This window comes from Amphiura filiformis, chromosome 1 (assembly GCF_039555335.1).
Source record: "Amphiura filiformis chromosome 1, Afil_fr2py, whole genome shotgun sequence".
Lineage (NCBI taxonomy): Eukaryota > Metazoa > Echinodermata > Ophiuroidea > Amphilepidida > Amphiuridae > Amphiura > Amphiura filiformis.
In genome coordinates, this window is record NC_092628.1 from 68,036,634 (window position 1) to 68,059,914 (window position 23,281).

The 23,281-nt window shown below is 36.7% G+C and overlaps 1 protein-coding gene across 9 annotated transcripts in view; it reads left to right on the plus strand.

Annotated features, from left to right (window-relative positions):
* The first annotated feature begins 320 nt into the window (after positions 1-320).
* Positions 321-23,281, plus strand: part of LOC140151775 (putative pyridoxal-dependent decarboxylase domain-containing protein 2) — a 40,812-nt gene continuing 17,851 nt past the window's right edge. For 6 of the 9 annotated variants that reach the window (XM_072174129.1, XM_072174136.1, XM_072174156.1 and 3 more), the window contains exons 1-11: positions 321-465; positions 9,976-10,052; positions 12,579-12,668; positions 15,232-15,312; positions 18,316-18,471; positions 20,474-20,663; positions 21,047-21,115; positions 21,635-21,798; positions 22,186-22,234; positions 22,510-22,581; positions 22,934-22,963. In XM_072174129.1, coding sequence (XP_072030230.1) covers positions 349-465; positions 9,976-10,052; positions 12,579-12,668; positions 15,232-15,312; positions 18,316-18,471; positions 20,474-20,663; positions 21,047-21,115; positions 21,635-21,798; positions 22,186-22,234; positions 22,510-22,581; positions 22,934-22,963 — 1,095 coding nt within the window. In that variant the 5' untranslated portion in view covers positions 321-348. The remainder of the gene's footprint in view (positions 466-9,975; positions 10,053-12,578; positions 12,669-15,231; positions 15,313-18,315; positions 18,472-20,473; positions 20,664-21,046; positions 21,116-21,634; positions 21,799-22,185; positions 22,235-22,509; positions 22,582-22,933; positions 22,964-23,281) is intronic. The other 3 variants (XM_072174148.1, XM_072174139.1, XM_072174143.1) reach the window with 1 other exon arrangement.

Consider the following 23,281-nt stretch of genomic DNA (forward strand, 5'->3'; position numbering starts at 1 on the left):
TCCGCATTCTGTTTAATCAACACTAGAGGGCGCTAGAACGATTTTCTGAGCGAGAAATTTTCAAAAAGGACCCACAAGCTATTGAAAATCAGCATTGCAAAATATCTAGCGTTTTTTATGCCAAAGTTTTACTCTATATAAATGTCTTTTAAGTTGTGTTCACTTTTACCTCAGCAATCTAGTTAAAAATGAAAACAATAAAAAAGTATGCTATAGTAATTTTATGGCAAATATTGCAAAATTAATCCTAATTTCCAAACTTTGTAAAGTACGTTGAGAAACGCATATTTTTTTTCACTAATCTACGGTGTCAATTTCTCATATATTTTGCCAGCGTGGATATTGACCATGGCAGCGAAAGTATCTGTTGGTGAAGAAGCTTCGATTTCAACACCTGCTAGACCTGCAAAGAAAGAAGCAAATAAGGTTAAAAGACCCGCAACCATGGAGGAAGGGTTTCAGAAGGTAATGAATATGATACGAATAATCTGTTTATGACAAAAATGTAATTTCTGGGCAGTTGTATGTCAGTAGTGCACATCAAATACTTCAATCGTACACACCCACTTTACCAATCATGTTTATATACAGTTTCTTAATATGCTGGTGTCATACTTTCTGCTGCTTGCCGCTGAGCAGCATGACACTTCATCAAGCGGAGTGTCCTAGTGGCACACCACTGATCGGTAGCGTGCCGTGAGCGGCAGTGGCGCGGCCAGTGCCGTAGTATTTTAGTTCGCAACGCAAACTTAAAAAACCGGGCAAAACAGACACGTCATTTATCGGTATGACATTTTTCATTATTGGTGCTGCCCTATTTAAGTTTGCACTGAAGTGCCATCTCAATTTGGGTGCGCCGATTTGGATCATGTGCTAATGAATTTTTATTTATTCTGGATAAATAATAAAGTATTAATTACAATTTCAAGCATAGTTGTTTAAGCAAGAAGTACAAGAAGCTCATGAGCTGCGTAATTAATATTATGACAAACATGCAACTATTTAAGCCACAGGAGCCTTGTATTTTTTAGTGCAAACTCTAATTGAAATCATGCAATGACGTTGCACTAGCCTTTTGTATACAGATCATCCCATACCGTACTAGCAGAACTAAGTACGGTATGGGTTCCTCGTACTAGTAGTATTTAGTATTACGCTGACTTTCCTATTCGGTGAGGATGACAATTTTGAGTTTTGACCTCCTCATCTGTTTACAAAGAGAGGTAGGGTCCGGTCTAGTACAGGAACCCATACCGTAGTAGCTCTGCACAACAGTATGAGATACAGTGTATTCTGTCGGTCCGTGTCACGTCACTTCCGGTTGATGATGTTCGAGTGAAAACAAGTCCCTGATTCGATTTTTGTTGATGATTTCTGTCATTGGTGTAATGTAAATTTCGATCGCAAATAGTCAGTGGAATCAAACAACCGTCTTCAGAGTGAAAGAAACTTACTTGATTTACCGTTTATATACTGACAAACTTAAAATTAAATTCCATGGTCGAGCGTCGTTTTTTCCGAAATTGAATGTCACTCCAGCAACATCGCTATGTAGCCTCCTTCACAGCCGGTTTCTGTTGTTCACAACAAACCGTGAGCCACATGCAGTTTGGGCCCGAGACTAGAGATAGCCCGGATGTCCGAGCGACAGAATGCAAAAAGCTAGTGCAACGCAATTGCATGATTTCAATTAGAGTTTGCACTAAAAAATACAAGGCTGCTAGCTCCTGTACTAGGATGGTTAAATAGTTGCACATGTATGTTTGTCATTAATTACACAGCTTCTTGTACTTCTTACCTAAACTACCATGCTTGTAATTGTAATTAATACTCAATTATTTATCCAGAATAAATAAATATTCATTAGCACATGATCAAAATTGGTGCACCCAAAGTGAGATGCTATGTGTGGCTCATGCATGCAATACGAAGTATTGCTGCGTGGTAAAGCGAGTCTATCTCGCAACTATAAAGTAATGGTCGTTTTTTACTCTGAGTCTCTGTTCAAAACGTGACATGTGTACACCAAATACAGCCCCCGAAATGGTCTACTTTTAGCGCACCTCAACTCCGAAACAGTTTAGTCATTGTTAAAAATGCGATCCCCAACCCTTTGCTTACCTTTGGACGAATTTGTAGCAGTCTCCGTGTTGAAGAATGCCTGGAGCCCGGTACTTGCCTGGTACAAACATATAGAAATGGCCACATTGCTTCAGTCCCGTTAATGAATATTTATTCCATACTCCAATGGTTCCAACTGGGATCCAACGTGGGCATCACAATGAAAGTATGAAACCAGCATTAGAGCCGCCATTTTGACATATGTGCGTTCTGCTCATGAGAAAAATTACCATACCTTTTGTTGACGTTTATCAAAACTAAATTTTCGATAACGGGTCATACTAGGATTTCATTTTTTTATTAATGAAGTTACATGTTGTTTTGAGCAATAACACGAGAAGTTTTGAGTTGTATTTCAACTGGTGGTGTAGGAAGGTGAGTGATTTCGTGATGAGGTTTTCTTGTTTCAACGATCCGATAGTAGGATACAAGACGTAGGCTAAAAAGGTCTTACGCATGGGCGGTGGTGTTCTTGAAATCATCTAGAAACGCTCCATTCGCTGGTATCGTTTCAGGCGGTCTCACTGAAGCTACTGAGATGCCACTTCAGTGCAAACTTAGGGCAGCACCAATTTGATACAAAAATGTCATACCGGTACTGATAAATGATGTGTCTGTTTTGCCCAGTTTTAAGTTTGCGTTGTGAACTAGGTCTACAGACAAAAGGCCTGTCCCGGGAGGCCTGTCAAAACTGTTCCGCTTGTCCAAACACTCAAGTATCAGAAGGATCGTCCACAATAGAGTGATTCATGCAGCATGAATAGGGGATTAAAAAACTGTGAAGTAGGACCATGTGCTTCTTTTGTCCAATTTGCCATCAAGATTTCGAATGGAAACAGTTCAGACCCAGAACACGAATCATGTCAGAAATTAATATTTTGTTGTGGGACTGTTGCCGCTCTTACAGCCTGACTTTTAATGCAATTAGTGAAATTACCAGGCAGAACGGTAGTCAGTCGATGCCTACATGTTGAACTTGATGTATTGTTAAACAAGACCCACTCAGGCACTTAATTATAAGTGCTTGAAACGATCAAATTCGGTGCTGAAATAAGCAAAATTTTTAGTTGTACACCTTTTCACTTCATAATTAATTTTCTCGGTCAAATGAAAAGCAATAATTTTCATTCTTCGGTAAAAAAACTATAATGCTTGGTACTGTATTTTTTTTTCAACACTCTTCATGGAAAGATGTCCATGTTATTTTTCTACACTCTTTGTGTTAGAAGTAGGTGTTGCATATGACTGGTCAAGCACCCTCGCATACCCAAACATACACTGTACATGTAGAGAGAGTGCTTGGCATATCCGCAGTCTTAAAATTACAACAGATTGGCTATAATCAACTCGCAAATGTACTCATGGATGGATGATTTCGCAAGCCACAATAGAAATATTGATTATTTCTGCTGGTTATATTAGAAATGAAGTACTGTTGGCAGTCGTAAGTGGAAAAAGGTGTTCAAATCAAAACGGATATTCTAAAGTATATGAAGTACACAGTATTCTAAACTGCAACCCAAATACTATTTGGCACATTTTCAATCTTCATTTTATCACAAAATAACAAGAAAAACATTCCCAACACGTAACACTGTCAATTTAAGCTTCATGAGAAGCCTATTTTAGTTGCAAAATGAGAACACAGAGTGGCTTATCTTTAACCCATATTCTCAGTCTTTCATGACAGAGGTTAAAATAAACGATCCCTACCTAATTATCAAAAGATCAATTAGATCATGAATTTCACCTTCTCGAAACGTGCCACGAAATGATTTGTAACAATCCTTGTTCCGACACCTATATGATATCTGATAGCGATATTCCATTCATATGTATTGATTAGTTTGATGATAGTAGATTAAAAAACGGTAAAAAACCAGTCTGCAAGAAGGCGTTGTAATAAACTGTTTGACATTGCATAATTCGGCTTCCTTCAAATGATCTTTTAAGGTTACACGAAGAAACGTATGAAAAACGTATAAAAGACGTATCAAGTTGTTCTCTAAAACAGAGTTTTCTCAGTAATCAAATATCGCAGCAAGTGAAATGTTGGTGCATTGCATGTAGCTTAACATTTTTCTTGTGGATTTATACAATTTTTTAGAATAAATTTGAAAATCCTTCGTTTAAAGCCGTTTCTGGCGTCGCACCATGTTCACAAGATCAAAAACACGTTCCATGACGTTTTTTTCAAATGTGCGCTCCGTATAAAACCATGCCGAGTGACTGTTTTCTTCTTTTTTGTATTGTACTACAAAACGATTAAAGAAATAATGTTGCCATGGGGAAGAACCAAATACAGTGCCGATTAAATTTTAAAAGCCCGTTTTTGGGGAACATTTTCGAGAATCTTGCCTGGGAAAAAACTGCTTTGTGAAATTATCGATATCTTGATTACGGGACGTTAATTTAGACATTAGTGTAGTCACCAGAGGGGTTCCCATGCACCGAGTGCTTTTTTTTTTTTCTAACTTACATTTTGTAATCCTGAAGGTGTCTAGTAAATGAATTTTGATGTTCCCAAAATTAAATATTGTCCCATGGTGTTGATTTGTCGGCTATCTTGGATTCAGACAAAATTCAATTAAATTGACATAATTTTTGAACTAGACATCATAGGAAGACAAATGACCCCATTTTTCGGGATAATGTGGACATGAGCAATCAATTAAAAGGTTTATTTTCATGATTTAAACATGTTGGATACATTAAAATGCAAAATATTATGTCCCATGGCGTTCATTTGGCGGCCATCTTGGATTCCGACAAAATTCAATTAAATTGACATAACTTTTGAACTAGACATCATAGGTAGACAAATGACCCCATTTTTCGGGATAATGTGGACATGCGCAATCAATTAAAAGGTTTATTTTCATGATTTAAACATGTTGGATACATTAAAATGCAAAATATTATGTCCCATGGCGTTCATTTGGCGGCCATCTTGGATTCCGACAAAATTCAATGAAATTGACATAACTTTTGAACTAGACATCATAGGAAGACAAATGACCCCATTTTTCGGGATAATGTGGACATAAGCAATCAATACAAAGGGTTATTTTCATGTTGGATACATTAAAATGCAAAATATTACTACAAATAGTATCTTCAAGGCATACTCGTCTGTATATAATAGGAGCTCTTTTTGGTACATTGAGAAGGATATTTTGATGTTATTGATTTATTTACTATTTTCTCTTCTAGGTGCATGACTTAACTTATTATTAGCTAGAACTGGTGTTAGTGAACTAAAAATCGTAGCATAGTAATAGTGAAGTGGTGGATAATCATGCCAAAACGCAAGGGTGATAAAGGTACCGAGTCAGACTCACTGCAGAAACGTCCACCTGTAAATTGTATTTTACATGTGAGTGGTATTGAGCATCTAGATTATCAAAGCATGGTGCTAGGTGAGGACCTCTTTGCAAGAGAGGCGAATGAGAAGCTGAAGGTCCTACTTGAAAACCACATTATCCATGACTCGATCGCCTATGCCAAATTTCATCTAGGTGACAAAGGGTATATCACCAACAACCTGGTCTATACAGCGGCAGCATCTCTGTCGCAGACGCGGTGACTGGAAACTACCAAAGCACATACTGCTTTGCACTATCATCCGGCACCTCTACAGAAGCAAACAACTCGCCACTATTCTCAGTAAGCTGGATATAACTGTGACACTGAGACATAACTTCGCCTTGGAACTTGAGACAGTGCTGGCCAAGGATCTTGATGAGGTTTCCACATCCCTTACTCCGCAGATCATTACCGGCGAGGGAAAGGATGTGTTTCATCTCGAATGGGACAATCTAAACAAAACAATGACAAATATTCATGGGCCAAACGTGGTGAACAGCACTGGTGGGATAATGATACAAGATGTGAAACCGGGTTTGATACCATTACTAACCAGGATCGGACTCTCCCTCTCTGACGTAGAGATATACCCGAGACCATGGCTTCTGTTCATATCTGTAGTCAAGTCGGGCCCAAATTTCCTGAGGGAACCGTGTTCACTCCGCCCATGATAAATAGCGAAATGTACTCAACATGCATCTCAAAGAATATCGTGTCTGGTCATTTACACGGAAGCAGTAGGGAGAAGCAGCCTGTCCCAGGGTTTGGTGGCTTCCTCTCAGCTACCGGTGTGAAACCCCAAAGAAAGTCAACTATCGACTATTTCACCCCTATCCATCACCCCTTCACCATCCAAGTGGGTCAGGAGTATGTCCTTGTCTTCATATGTGACATACTTCACAAGCATGGTAAAAGTGGAGGGGACCTGTAAAGCGAGGTCGAGGGTCTCACGAGGAGTACATGTCTGTACAAGATTCAGCAAGGTCTTGGGGTTGGTGACCTCAACGTTCTCCTCCTCAATGAATCGCTCAATTAACAAGCGCTTCACCGGCTTCACCGACTGTTTAGAGGCAGAACAGTGCTTTTGCATATGCCTTCCTGTCAATACACTACGTAGGCAGCCACTGGTAATGAGATCAGCCACGAACCCCTGGGACAGGTTGCTTCTCTCAATAGCTTCCACAGATGTGAACAGGGAGCGCGTGAGAGGGAGAGTTCGATCCTGGTTAGTGGTATCAAACCCGGGTTTCACATCTTGTATAATTATCACACCAGTGCTGTTCACAACATTCTAGCCATGGATATTCGTCATTGTTTTGTTTAGATTGTCCCATACAAGATGAAACACGTCGTTTCCCTTACTGGTAATGTTCTGCGGAGTATTATGTGGAAACCTTATCAAGAGCCTTGGCCATTACTGTCTCTAGTTCCTAAGGCAAAGTTGCATGTCTCACAGTGACCCAGCTTACTGAAGATATAGTGGTGAGTTGTTTGCTTCCATAGAGGTGCCCGATACTAGTGCAGCATGTGCTTTGGTAGTTTGGTAGAAGAAACAGGGCCACATCCTTATACTTATCTTTGAACCCCAGCTTATATGAATAAGTCACCGCGTCTGCGACAAAGATGATGGCGCCGTAGACCAGGTTGTAGGTGATATAGCCTTTGTCACCCGGATAAAACTTGGCAAAGGTGATCGAGTCATGAATATCATGGTTCTCAAGTCGGACCTTCAGCTTGTCACTTCTGTACTCTGAATTGGGGAAGCCACTTCTTTCAAACTCTTGTATGATTGTACAGAAGACTCAGCGATGTAAGTAACATAACCTCCTTCTGCCCAGTAACTCGGTCTTGAATGAAATCAAGGACAACAGTGAATGCCAGCAGATGTGCAGCAGCTTTACGATCCTGATCTGTTTCAATTGTCGCTTTCGCTTCATCACGCAGGTAAGTTGTGTACTTCGTGTTGAAAGAATCGCAACAGGAATAGTGGAAATTCGCCTCTCTTGCAAACAGGTCCTCACCTTGCACCATGCTATGTAGACGAAGTAGTCCTAGTTCTAGTGCCCGAAGCTCAATCTGTTTCCAATTAGGCTCCTTAAATGCTCCGTCTTTGTCCTTGAATGCTGGGAATTTGATGCATCTCTCAGTCTTTCCAGACACTTTCATTTCCAGTCTTTCACAAAAGATACATTCTGGAGGGAACAGTCGCATGACAGTTGATAATTGTATTTTACGATTACTGAGAGGATTGTGATGTTGACGATTCATTAGTTCCTGCACTACATTTCAAACGATATTGATTTTCAGTAAAGTTTTGGTAGCAGCCTCGATGATATCCAATTGTTTCTATATAAATCTGCACCAGCAAGACTCTCCGGAATGTGATTACAGACATCATCCATGCGATAGGGTGAGTCAAGAGGTTCAATGTGTCTTTTGTCGCAAATGTCATGTAGCTGAGCCAGCTTGTCAGTGGCGGAGCCCCTTACTTTACTGAGCGTGATAATCTAGATGCTCAATACCACTCACATGTAAAATACAATTTACAGGTGGACGTTTCTGCAGTGAGTCTGACTCGGTACCTTTATCACCCTTGCGTTTTGGCATGATTATCCACCACTTCACTATTACTATGCTACGATTTTTAGTTCACCAACACCAGTTCTAGCTAATAATAAGTTAAGTCATGCACCTAGAAGAGAAAATAGTAAATAAATCAATAACATCAAAATATCCTTCTCAATGTACCAAAAAGAGCTCCTATTATACAGACGAGTATGCCTTGAAGATACTATTTTTAGTAATATTTTGCATTTTAATGTATCCAACATGTTTAAATCATGAAAATAACCCTTTTAATTGATTGCTCATGTCCACATTATCCCGAAAAATGAGGTCATTTGTCTTCCTATGATGTCTAGTTCAAAAGTTATGTCAATTTCATTGAATTTTGTCAGAATCCAAGATGGCCGCCAAATGAACGGCATGGGACATAATATTTTGCATTTTAATGTATCCAACATGTTTAAATCATGAAAATAAACCTTTTAATTGATTGCCTATGTCCACATTATCCCGAAAAATGGGGTCATTTGTCTTCCTATGATGTCTAGTTCAAAAGTTATGTCAATTTAATTGAATTTTGTCGGAATCCAAGATGGCCGCCAAATGAACCCCATGGGACAATATTTAATTTTGGGAACATCAAAATTCATTTACTAGACACCTTCAGGAGTACAAAAATGTAAGTTAAAAAAAAAAAGCACTCGGTGCATGGGAACCCCCTCTGGTGACTACACTACATCTGAATACCTACATTATTTCTCAACATTCTGCCAATTGCTATCCCATTTGATTTTCACTGCAAATTGAAGCTAGTCTTCCAAAAACGAGGTTTTTCCTCCGTCAGTTCGTTCAAAATTTCAGCGCCGACATGCGTGTTTATTCTAAGAGCCATTGTGCGGACGCGATTGTAATCAATGTAATTGCATCAAATTATAGTTATATTTACGCTTCGAGAACAGTCAATTGCGTAAGTTGATGTATGGCCCGAGTGGATAGAGCGCTGGACTGGGAATCTATTATGATACATGTTTTTGTGGGTTCGAGTCCCTGTGTGGCTGAATTTTCTTTCTTTTTTCTCTTTTCTCATTTGTACTTCCTTTCTTTCCTCTTTTCTTTCTCCTTTTATTTTTTCATTTCTTTCTTTATTTCTTTCTTTCTTTCTTTTTCGTTCTTTTTCTTTCTCTCTTTATTTCTCTTTTTCACTATTTCTTTAGGCCTATTCTTAATCTTTCTTGCTCCTTTCTTTTTAGTTTTATTTGATTGATTCGCTGACTGCAGCTGCAGTGAATCGTGATTTTTCACTTTATATAATTCAGAAATTTGTAGGCCTGCTAAGTCTGTCTTGTTGAATATTCTTCCCAAATTCGATTTGCAAATAATTGCTTTTTGATGTTATTTATTGTTGTTGATGTTATTGTTGTACACTATTACATTGTAATCAGTGGAATAGCAGCATTGATTTATTTCATCAAAGATATCAAGGCTATAAATTCAAAATCAACACATCCAGGGCGTAGCTTGAAAAGTGCCCCAATCAATTTTAAAATTGATAAAATCCTTATGAAAATTGCCGAACGCGGCTTGTGCCCCCCCCCCCCCTGGCATCCGACCCGGCATGTCGCCCTCATGACCCCCTCCCCGACTCACGAGCTCCGGGCACGAGCTAAGCCAAGTTTCATGTCTTGACCGTGGATCGATATGGGCCTACGTCGGTACGCTTGTTCATTTTCTGCATGGCTGTTTCTGTTATGAACTTGCGCCCCTCTGAAATCAAGCGCATGAAAAACTCTCGGCTAACCTTAAGCATGAATAATTTTGATTCATGCACCTTTGTTTCAGATTACTGAATTATTGATTGATTGATTGATTATTGACTAACTAAGCAATTAGAATGATTCTATTATTGTGATTTTTATTTCATAGATGTTTCTAGAACCTTCATTGAAGGAGATGTCCGAGGGACTGAATGATGTGATGAAACAGATGGATGACTATTGCAAGTAAGTTATATGTAATAACCGTGGTAAGAGAATAATAAGGTGGTACTACACCCCTTGATAAATTTGTGACTATTTTTGCATTTTTCTCAAAAAGTAATAACACACCGGTAACAAAAGTTAGCAAGGAATCCAGTTACTACACTGGAATTTCAGTGACTCGAGACAAGAGATAAGTTATTCATGATAAGAGGTACCGCTGGAATGTACCTCATTTCTTAACATTATAATGAACCACTTGGCTTGAATCACTGAAATTTCAGTGAAGTAATTGGATTCCTTGCTCCTATAATATACATAACTTTTATTACAAGTGTGTAGGTATTTTTTTTTTATTTTGCAAAATTAGTCACAAAATTTATCAAGGGGTGTAGCACCACCTTAACAGTTACTCTAGTTTTAGGGACTGGTATGGAGGCTGGGACCCCAACCCCACTCCCAACCCAGAATATTGATATTCTGTAGTTTGGAGAATTTATTCTCAGCTGGAAATTGTTCCCAACATATTCTTAGGCGATACATACAAAATACTCAAGATTGTACTGATCCAGAATGTCCTAGAGTGAACTTAATTAAGTATTGGAAGAAAAACATCTGCAGATTGGGAAAATCAGTGGCATGATGAATTAAACAAAATAAACATTTTTGCCAGGTTCACTGTTGAAAATAAAAAAAATATCACAGCTGGGAATTGAACACAGAGCCTTAACCACTTGGCCACAGGAGCTTCATGTAAGGCAGGTTGAAATTCTAATCATTTGAATTTCCAAGGCCTACATGTAATCATGAAGTTCCCATACAAACCATACTTTAGGGCTTCTAGGAATATGCAATTGTGTTATTTGGGTGCAATCTGCATATTTTTTTCGCAGATTTGGAGAGTATCTTGACCTAGAGCGAAGTACAGCAATTATTTGTGGTTGATTAAAAAAAAATTTGGGAAAAAATCACCAAAAATTTACAATTTTGTATATAGGCGATACATACAAAATTAGCAAATTTGATTTTTTTCCCAGCAATTTTAAAGTGGAAACAATAAAAGGAATAAGAATAGGAATTATAAAGGGTTATAAAATTATGTAGACTAGGATTGCAAATAAAGCATGGTAGGCTTAAGAAATGATTTTGGAAAACTTAAGTCAGGGCAAACTGACACATGTAGCAAAAATCACCATTTGTCAACTCTGTAATCTGTAGGATGTCTCAAATGCTTGAGTGAGTAATATACTTCCTGAGGTGAAGGGTCAGGAATTACAAATTGGATCTATTTCAGCTGTAAGGACATATAATGATTTGAGAAAATCAATTGTAAAAAAACTTTGTGTACAGTCAGTCTACTCTGAAGTACAAAGTACCGACATTGTGCTGACTTTGAAGGCACGCATACCTCAGCAGAGACGCAGCACTGGGCACTGTTTATGCGCTGTATACGCGAGCGTTGTCACTTTGTACTTCAGAGTGGACAAACTGTATATATATTCAGTTTGTCAGAGTAATGTGCACTGTCTGTTGTCCTATAATTATTCAAATGTAGGTATGGATGACGCAAGTAACATATAATTTGAGAAAGTTTACACATAGTTCAATGTATAATCAGATAAGAATTTCATGAAATCATTGCTGTTGTTTTTCTGCAAAAGGTTAAAAATACAACATGTGTGGCCCATCTGGGTATAATTAATGTAAAATCTATTGTTGTCTTGGCAACCAATTGATTTGCAAGTAATATATAATATGCAAAGTAGAGCTTGAATTCCACAATCTGGACATGTTGCTGATAATCAGAATATGCCTGTTGCTAGTGGTTACGTTGTTACATAACTTACAAACTATATAATTCCATTTCCACCCCACTAATTAAATCATACTCTCCCAATACACATTATTTCATGTCCCTCTACTGGCATTTCATCACACATTTTAGGTACTTCATACAAATGACCAAAACGGCATGCCAAAATTGTGTGGCCAACAAACTCCTTTCCATTTTCTCATGCATATGCTTTATGAAAATTTCTTAATTGAAATAGCTTGTTCCCTCTAATAATATGTGCCTCCCATTAGTCAGTAATCCTTCTTCTTATCATTCAGTTATGATGTGACTCCTCCTAGTCATGGTGCAGATGTTTGTATTGATTATGTCGGCAAACTGAAGTTTGCACTGTACATGTATGTGTACAATATATTAATTTCAACAGATGTTTAATTGTTTGTAAGCATGTTTTTTTTAAATGGCGACTTGAAATGCTAGATATTACTCTCACTAAATATGTGGAATCATTTTGACTGCATGATTGCATGAATGCATGTGATGACCCAAGAGGTTACCAGTGCTATTATCATTCTCAATGCTTTACACACTCAAAGTATTCACTCTTATCAAACATACAAAAGTACCCCTATAAGCACCCCTACACATACACCCCCACACGCACCCCCCCAACACCCCCACACACACACCTATCCAGTTCATTAACTTGGTTTAACCCTTTGTCAACCCTGGTTATGGCCTTGCTTACCCCCTTGCAGGAATCTTGATGAGGAAAGAGAGAAGCGCTGGGAAGCTGCCAGGAAGCAGCATAGCGGTCGTCAAGACATCCCAAGTCCTATTGCTAACAGGTATCACTAATCTGTGTACAATACGTGTAGGTGCACCCCATTTTAAAATCACAAAAGTTGTATTCAGTGACATTATGCCAAGGATATAATTGAATAAAGATAGGGTACATGTATAACCAAAACATACAAATATTTGTGAAAAACTTTTACAAGACATTCTGAGAAAAGTTTGCCAACATGTAACTTCAAAATATATTGATCATTGGGCATGAATAGGTCAATTTGATAATAATCCATTGAAGCCCGTGATTTCTCATACAACAGCTTTTAAAAATCTGCATAACTGGCTGGGGATCGCCTACATTGTTTCAGAGGGAATGAGATGTCTATAAAATACACACAGAATTCCACTTCTATATATCCTGTTATGAATCATTCCATAAATACACCAAGACCTACATGTTTGTTCATTTTTATTTAGCTCTAGTCATTAACAAATAATATTATGCATATCCGAAAATGTCTGAAAAGGCATCCTAAACAAGTATTTGCGAGGTCTGAAAATACACTCCCTAAACAAGTGAGACAAGGGCAATTTCCTATACCCTAAACAAGTACTGACTTTATTTTTGCCATTTGAGCAAGTAAATCAGTCATTTTCTTGACCCTAAAACCCTTTGTAATAGGAAAGCACACATTCAAAAGTTCATAACTTTTAACCCTTAAAGTTAATTTTTTATTACTTCCGTGGACCAAGCTGTGCGCCAAGCGTAGACGAGCGTACACACAGAAGAAATAAACAATCACACTGATTGGCTGATCAACGCACTTGACAACAAGCCGGATGACCCATTGGTCGTCGGCGCGGCGCGTAGTAGGCGACCTTGTCACTTCTACGTGATCGCAATTCACCAGCACATACCCGGACCACGGAAGTAATAAAAAATTAACTTAAATATCCAACAAGTCACTGAATGTTTCTTTTTAAAAATCCAAGTTCATATCAGTGTTGAGTTGCCCTGTGTGTTTCCTGCATTTCATCACTACTCTTACCCTACTAATTGTACCCTCCCTCTAGGTACATGTTTTAATGTCTGCACACACATGAACATAATGCACTAAAATCCACACTCATACAGCTTAACCTAACACTTACATAAAAAACACACACCCCCACCTACGTGCAACCACCTGCAAGTGAGTATGCGAAGAACATGATGCAAGAGTTTTTAATAATCAACTGTGGACAACTGGACATGCATGTTTCACTTTTTTCCGCCTTACTGTGGAAGTGTTCAACTGCAGACTCCACCTTTTCTGGCAACTGCAGTCATTAGCTATATCACTTTTATATAGCGTTTTGCATTTAAATATACCATTTAGAAACCATGGTTGTCCACGGTTCCTGTGTGTCCACTGTTGTACAGAGATTTCAAATGTGTGTGTCCTCATATGCTTATGTTTAACAACATAAACCCACAGACACATACAATATTCATGTTTTCAACCTTGTGTCCTTTTGTTATGTTTTACAAGTTCTTAGTTACATTGTATTTCATTATGTTCAAACTCCTTCCTCGTTTTTTTAACTTAGATAGTTTTTAGTTTTGTTAAAAAAAACCAGTAGTACGGTACTTGAAAATAAGAGTGCATTTTTGTTACAAATTAAGGACCGTATTTATATTGTCTGTTATAAATGCTCCCCTTATAACATCAGAAAGCTTCATCAGTCGGCAGCTTGTAATTTAGGAACATGTGCAGATGCAGTGTATAGGAATCTATAGTACATGTACTCATGATTATGTGGCACTGAATGTATATACTACTGATTGCAGTACAAAATAAAATAATAGTCATAAAAGTGCACTACGTAGATAATTGCTGCTAGCCATGAAGGCAATTCAATTTGTAATATCAGCAGGTTTGAAACAAGAAGTATCAAAGTGGGATTGAAGCTTTATTTTGTAAGACTTGGGGATATTTTGTGCCTTTTCAATACCATAGTGTTGTTATACTTTTAAATGTGATGTGTGAAATAGTCGCAGGGGGGGGTGCAGAGAGGGTGTAGATGTAGGATTGGTAGCACATTTTGTTTGACACAACTGGTTTAATCTACAAAGACACATTATTGCATTCAGACACAATGGTTCATTATATGTAAGAAAATATGTAATAGTTTCACTTTCAATGCAGTAGGCCTGACTTACTGATTCTACATGCTTTGTATTGAATGGACCTATTAAAGTGTATGGTATTGTAAATTGGACTAGGTGTGAAACATTAGGCTACCAATATTGAAATAAATTGTTTTTAAATTTCATAAAACACTTTCGGATTTATTTCAAAACACATCAGGAGGAACTTGTGAACTGATTGACTCTACTTTTAAAAATGAGTTATAAAGTAGAAATATAGCTAATTGTTCCTGACCCCACAGTGTCCCAATATACACAAGTACACATTACCTAAATGAAAACAGTTGAACATATTATTTTGTTGCACCTGGTTATTTTGATTGGGAAACGCTGTACTATTGACTAGGAGCCATTATATTAGATTATTTCTAAAACTACTATAATATTATAAGTTACCCATGTCAATAAATTGTTTTGTTTCATTACAGTGGCAAGAAACTGGAAGAAGTTGTGAACAATTTAGAGGCGTTGATCATCCATGGTGATCCAGAGAGTCAAGACCTTCCCAAGTAAGTCACTCATCTTAAATAGTGCATAAAGCAGTATACAGACTTTTTATTGTACGTACAATATTGTATGTACAATATGTACGTTATTTAATCTATTGCCATTCTATTTCCAGTAATGTTTTTAAGTTCAAACGAATGTTTGATGACGTAAAATCGATAATATATTTCTGCTAGATATTGTATGTAACAGATTATCGATTTTTCGTCATCAAACATTCGTTAGAACTTAAACATTACTGGAAATAGAATGGCAATAGATTAAATAACGTACATATTGTACATACAATATTGTACGTACAATACTCAGAGTCTGAAGCGCGCTTAAGAGTATTAAAGTGATTAACTGATTAGTAGTAACAGTTTATGTATTTGCTATCGCTTGTCATATCAAATGATATCATTTTAGCATTGAAACTTTCCAAGCATTTTCTAGAATGCTCTGGCTAAATGCTTAAATTTGTCCAGTGCAAACTTATGTTTACCGGTGCTCCTGATTCCAGAAAAATACAGTGCTAATTTTTTGGAATTTAAAAAAGTATTATCCTATTTAATATTTGGCCTTGGAAAAAGGTTAAAAACATTTATTTTTACATGGTTTCTTACCATTGCAGTCACAAAATTCAATTGAAAATACTCCATTGGAATCTTGAGTATAGTACTTTATGTTAATTTTTAATTAATAATTGTAAAATAGAACAGAACATGTGTTTGCTAAACTGATCTTAAAATTTGTACTTGTGTTTAAGCTTCTCAAAGCATACCAAAAACACCATAAAACACTGTTTATGGCCCTTATTTCCAAAAATTGGCCAGATATTAAAATGTGACATGTATAGATTGGGCTACTTGATTTGGCAAAACAGGATATAAATATTTTTTAATCCCAAAAAGTAGTGCTGTATTTGACTGGAATTGAAGTAGTAGACAACAAATACCATTGAAAGTTTTTACTTGTATTTACTTTATCTATCTAAATGTAATATTCACCTTTGTATTGCACACGGTAAAAGATAGATGAATATTAGTAGCACTCATGTACGCATTGCTACCCCTGTGGCCATTAGGTTGCATATGCACAATGAGTGGTGGAACGTTATTGGCATCAGAGAGCATATCTGAATGGACACACCCTACCTGCTGTTGGATATAGAGTCAATTAGAAATTTGTGGATGCTAAAATAGAAATTTGCTTTATTTCTCAGAAGGTCAATATTAATCCATGGAAGTATTACAAATCATCTATTTTTGTCATATCACACCTAAACAGCAATCCTGAATTAAAAGCATTATGCAGTTGGATAGACTTTTATTTAATGGAAAATTTATTGATTGACTAGGTAAAGATTACAAATTTATAAATAAATATACAAATGGTTTTTTTTTAATTGTATAAGTGAATAACAACCCCTCACTACTGGAATGCAAGTCCAGCACTCTGCCAATCTGGCAGATTGTTGAGAGCCAAATGTCTGAATACTGCTTTTACAGGCATAGTTTCTCTGCTCTTTTTGGTGATAGTTTTGACAGTAATATATGGCCGCCCCTCCTAGTTATACTTTATTCCTATTGATGTGTAAATGTACATGTTTATTTCCAGTGAAAAAGAAGGCGAGTTATTAGCATTGGGGTAAGACTAAGTAAAATAGCTATGAATAAAAGTTAAGCATGGGGATTTCCAATTGGGATGGAATAATACATCTTAGATTGGGCATCTATCTTCCAAACTTCCAAACAGTTGAAAAGGACTCTTAACCATCATACAAATCTTCTTATATCTATGTATTTGATAACGATTTGAATACAGTTGCATGTCTATTTGTTTGTGTGTGTATTTATGAATAATTAATTAATTAATTAATTTATTTATTAATTTATTAATTTATTAATTTATTAATTTATTAATTTATTAATTTATTAATTTATTAATTTATTAATTTATTAATTAATTAATTAATTAATTAATTAATTAATTTATTTATATACGAGTAGAACTTGTATTATTAGCTCTGCTTTAATGCATCGAGCACTCTGCACGAAGATAGTCATCTTTTTCCAAGTGTTTATTTATTTATTTATTTATTTATTTATTTTACTTGTTAGTTTGTTAAAGGACAGAAACTCCGTAATAGCTTGTTATAAAACTAAAAGCTCCCCACCTACATGTAGTTAGCAAATTTCAATAATGTTATTGCAAAACAAATTTAAAGACAAAAATGAACTTTGTGATGCTTCAATTTCATTCTTATTAAAATATGTGGTTATGGTTGTCTTGAATGCCTTGCCTTGTTTCCAACTTTGTAAATTCTTGGTATATTGTTTCAAACTTGATTTTTACTTGGTATTTCTTGGGTAAAAGATGCTAAATCAACAGGTTGCATTTCCCTTTATTGTCATGAGTGCAAATGTGGATGGGAGAAAATGATGTCACACTGACAATTTCTAAATTGATGGTTCTTCTCAGACATCTTAAAAATTACAAAGTTATGGGAAATCTCCCATATGGGAATTCTAGACATGGGGCCAAAATAGTACACCTCTGGAATTTTTGGTTTGAGACCCAAATGAATAATGATTGGAATCTTAAAGCATGCGTGTTACTGAGGTTTGCATGCATGTGCAGCACTCGACACACATTATGGATATAATGCATTATATAGATGAGATGTCAATGTTTATCAACAAAGGCAAGGGACTGGTATATTGATGTGCTTGAGCGAACTGCATACAACCACTACATTGTTCAATAGCCTTATTGTGATGTGGCGGGAGTTTTAAAAGCACATACCCTGAACAAAATATGATGTGCATGCATACTGCCAGGCAAAAAACAATGGAAACTGTGATGATGCACACACATACTGCCAGGCAATGACGTCCCTCCCCTCCATGAGCAGCAACATGCAACTACGGCAGATTCCACATTCTCCTTGTCTACTCTCTTTGGATGCCACATGGTGGTATTATTGTGTAATGTCTAATGATAATTATTTTTTGTGTTTACAGGGCTATTCCTCCCAAGAATTTAAGCAAAGCATCACACGTTTCTATGTTGGGCCAGAGTGTAGCAGCGTACTGTACAACACTAGGACCATCACATCTCCGTAAACTCACAACTAGAATTATCTCAGACACAACTTTATGGATGTCAAGAATATTCCGGTAACTACAAATTCCATGCCAAAATCACACCCAATTTGTAAGGGTTGATTTATCTCACATCTCACAATTGATATATGTAGCTCAAGTCACAAGTTTCAATAATTCTTGAATCAAATCCAAGCAGATTCATCCAAATAATCACAAGCAAGTATGTTATACACATTGTCACTCATCCAGAAGTAATAATCAACATTGAATGATTGTACAGCTATCACATGATCAATCCAGCGGAGGTATTGACCTGAAGAAAGCTTGCAACTGTAGTGATGCTCCGTGAAGGTTTTGATTGAATAATATTAACAGAAAGCAATAAAGGAGACACACCTAAATTCTGACATTTTTGTGCGTTATTAATTTTCACTTTTGCACTTTTTGACATTTTCAGTCATCATTTATGTTCACATTTTCAAAGTACTGTATAATTAATAGGATTTATTTTGCAGAGGTTTAATTTTTACGTCTTTTGAGGTTCAAGGTTAAAGTCAGCGGAAATGATTAAACCCATAGGTTTCAATTGAGTAGATGTTTGAAATTGTGAATAAAATAAAAACCAAAAATGTTCAGAGCCGTTAAAACCTCAAAAAATTCATCCTGTGAAAATAACCTGTTATACAGTAGTAGTACATACATGTAGGAAAATGAAAAATACGAATAAATACATGCATCAATGTTCAGGAGGATAATGAAGTTACCTCAATTTAAAAAAAATATTCAGGGACCTGAATTATTTAACATTAAAACTATTTACATGTAAAGTGACATAAGTGGTAAGTTTTGTTTGCTATATTTAAGAGTTTAATTCATTCCTGTGTTCATATCATCAAATTCTACTCACGATTCCACCCTATTAGCAAACCTAATTGATAGAAATCTGACCTTGTGTTTATTCATGCTGCCTGGCTCCCCACCAGTCAATATTTGTACAATTTTACTATTGAATATTTGATTATTGGTGAAGCTATGTATATTGTTGCTACAAATATATGGTAATGTTAGTTGAATGAATGAATGGTAAAGGAACTCTTTCTGGGTCATAGGTCTCATGAAAGTATGCATTTCTTATGAATTGGGAAATTATCAGATCCAATCTCAGGCTAACAAAAATAAATACATACAAATAAGAATACAATACTGTTTGCTTGTCCTCAACCACCTTTTATTTATTTAAAATTTATCTTTACTGAGGGTATAAATGCATACAGCAACTACTGCTTTCCAAACAGGCCTTCATACAAAATCATATTTACAAGTGCTATACAATATAAATCTTAGAAAACAGTGTACACATAACAACAATTGAAATTGAAGCAGTATTTTGATAAGTTTGCAATATAGATACACAATATGAATAGGGCAAAACCATTGCTGTGAAAAGCTTTGAAAAGACATTTTGATAAATTTCTTGAGAATATGTGAAGATATATATGTAGATAAGGTAGAATATGATTGGTTGGTGAGATTTTGTTTAAAGTTAAGGTATACACAAATACGACTTGACACATTCCTACACCTCACTGGTGGCCATAGCCGGGGGCTTCCATCCATTTTACGCAATGCCAGCATCATAGGCGTGCAGCGTTTACTGCTCCTGTGACGCGGTGCAAGTGCTACACGCTCCGATGCGTTCGCGATAGTGGGCGTCTTGGATCGCAATCCAAACAAACAAAGCTAGTTTGGCGGGCCCCCAGCTATGGCCGACTTAATCCTGATCATCACTTGGCTAGTTGGATGCGTCTATAGTTTTATTATTTTACTTGTGCGCTATTAGTTTAGAAGTAACTAAAGTGGTTTATAAACTTTCCCATTTGCAGCAAGTTGAGATTTATAGACTTGTAAACCAATTTTCCTGTTCATAATTTGGTTGTGTGGCAGAAAAGCTCAATAGAAGTGGCTGCATCATTAGAGGCAATGTGCTGAAGTTATTGTCCACCTGTGGATGCAATGAAACAGAGCCAGCATATCTTGATAGCTAACTTATTTCTCTCTATTGTTTCTTCTAAAGATTTGATGACTCCTCAGCATATTATCATAACGATGACAGGGAAGGTCTAGTCAGAGTATGCCGATTGGCTCTCAACGCTAAATATGAAAAGTTTGCAACAGAAGGTTTCAATGCACTCTATACCAAGCCACCTATTATATATATCAGTGCCGCATCAAGACCCGGTCTGGGACAGTTTGTTTGTACACAGGTAGGTTAGCGATATACTGATAAAGTAATATTCAGATTTCCTTTGACAGCATAACCATCACAGATATCTGCCGACGCCAAGCGCTGCGTGCATTGGACCTTGTGCAAAATAATACTGCGCTGGACGGCTAGCAGTACGCTTAATTTGTAAAAGGAAATCTGAATATTACTTTAATACATGTATATATTTTGTAAATATTTAAAATATTTGTACTTGTAGATCATTACACACAGAAGGTGACTTAATGTACAAGGACATGAGTTACTTGTCGGATATGAGCAAAAGTTAAGTGAGGTCACAAATAGTCAAAGATTTGATGCCTGAACTTTGATATTTACAGGGTATGAATATTAATGAACTTGTTTTAAATGTTCTTTTCACAGTTGGGTCTTCCTCTGTCCAGTTTATGTACCGTCCCCTGTAATACAATGTTTGGTTCTCAACACACAATGGTAAGTATAGCTGGGTTCCAGTTTATGTACCGTCCCCTGTAATACAATGTTTGGTTCTCAACACACAATGGTAAGTATAGCTGGGTTTCAATTTTTGAGAAGAGGTAGGAAATCTGAAAGTCAAAAGTCATCAATGATCAAAAGTTCAAGATGTAAATTTGAATTTCACCAACTGTAAGTGTAATTATATTAACTTACTTTGAGTTAAGATTCATCTATTCATGTATCTTACTTTGAGTAAAGATTCAAGATTCATGTATCGGACCTTACGACATTCCTCATTTGAGCGTACACAAAGTGCTCAACTTGCCGGGGCTTACATGTAAAATGTCGTCTGTGTACGCTTGCACTATTTGCATTATTTTTGGTTTCGCTAACACACACACTATCATCGACCCCTATGAGCAACATGCTTACCTTACTCAGTTTGGTCACATGTTATTTGGATCAACTTTCAATACCCCATACCCAAATGATTCATTGATATTTTGTTGTCACTTTAACAATTTTTAAACACAGGATATTGCTACACTAGAAAGGCTAATCAAAGATGATGAAGGGTCTTCTAAAACACCTCTATTGGTAGTAGCTAATGCAGGTACACCTCTAGCAGGACACACAGATAATATCAATAGACTCAGGGCTATATGTGATGACTATGGGGTGTGGCTCCATGCAGAAGGGTGAGTAATTAACTCCTTATTAACTCTTATGGTTGGTGAGTCATGAACTTGTTTTGAACTCCTCTGAAGAGTTAACTAACTCAATAAATCCTCCTCTGGTAGTAACTAATGTAGACACACATTACCTCTATCTGGGCACACAGATATTAGCTCCAACTAATGGTGAAGCTAATGCATTGTTGGAAAAGAAAAACTTGAGGAGTCATGTATCACATATGCACTGATGCTACTAGTTGAATTATGTGTTTTCCTCAGTTGATTCCAGCTTGAGTAAAACAAGGTGATCGCAAAGTCACTTGGACCTATATCACTCTTTCACTTGGTGATCTGAATATAAGCTGTAAAGTAATGATATTATTAATGTTGATGTGTTTTTCCCATTTTCAGGCACAATTTATCCACATTAGCACTTAGTACAGTGCCATCATCAATATTGGTAAGTACACAGTGTTCATTATACAATTAGACTGATCAGGTTGTGTGTTAGATGTGATTAATACAAGGATGATGTGTAATTGAGACAGCTTGTCAGCTTTTACTGCTGCTGTATTAATGTATGAATATCCATCTCAAACTTTACTAGTAAATGTATAACTTCTAAGTCAAATCATATTGTATTAAATTTATGAGTATTTGTTGACAAAATATATATCATCTTTGTAATTCATAAATGAATTAGGTTTGTGTTTTTGTTGTTTGTTTGTTTTGCAGGCAGCTAAACGTGTGAATAGTATGACTATAAGCCCTGGAGTATGGCTTGGATTACCTGGGACACCTGCTGTTGTATCTTTTATAATGTGTGATACCATGAGTGTGAATGTGAAGGGAGCATGTGTGTAGGGGTGGAGTGGATGGGGTGTGACTGGGGGAATGTGAAGGGAGCATGTATGTAGGTGTGGGATGGATGGGGGTATGGATGTAAGTTTTTGAATGACACATAGTCATAGATGTGCATGTTTGTGTATCGGTGTGTGCAAAAATTTATATGTTAGAGGGTGAGTGTATGTTTGTTGTTTTGAACTTGTGTGTGTAAATGCTTTTAAGTTGAAGTTTAGTAAATAAGTTTGTCAAATTCACAGGAATAATCATCCATTCTGATATTGAATATAATGTTCCTTGACTTACTGGTGATCAGACACTCTACAAGACTGCAGACCCAGCTATGGTGAGTTAACTAGCATTCATACACTCCTAGATAGTGAGAACCAATCGGAGCAAGCGTTAGTAAATTACTAGCCGTGCATAAATATTGTATAACTACACGGGCGCGCACTCCGCGTAGTACGTGCAGTGCTTTCGGACGCTTTAATTTTTCTTGCGGGTGGATGCACTTATAATTTGTTTGCATTCCCCAGCATTTTTAGTGACAATTTTGTTATAAAAATGGCAAAAATCACAGGATTTTTTAGTCGTGTATGAAATAGGTTAATAAATGCTTACAATTGTTGCTCGAGAAATTGTACAAAATAATGCACTTGTACTG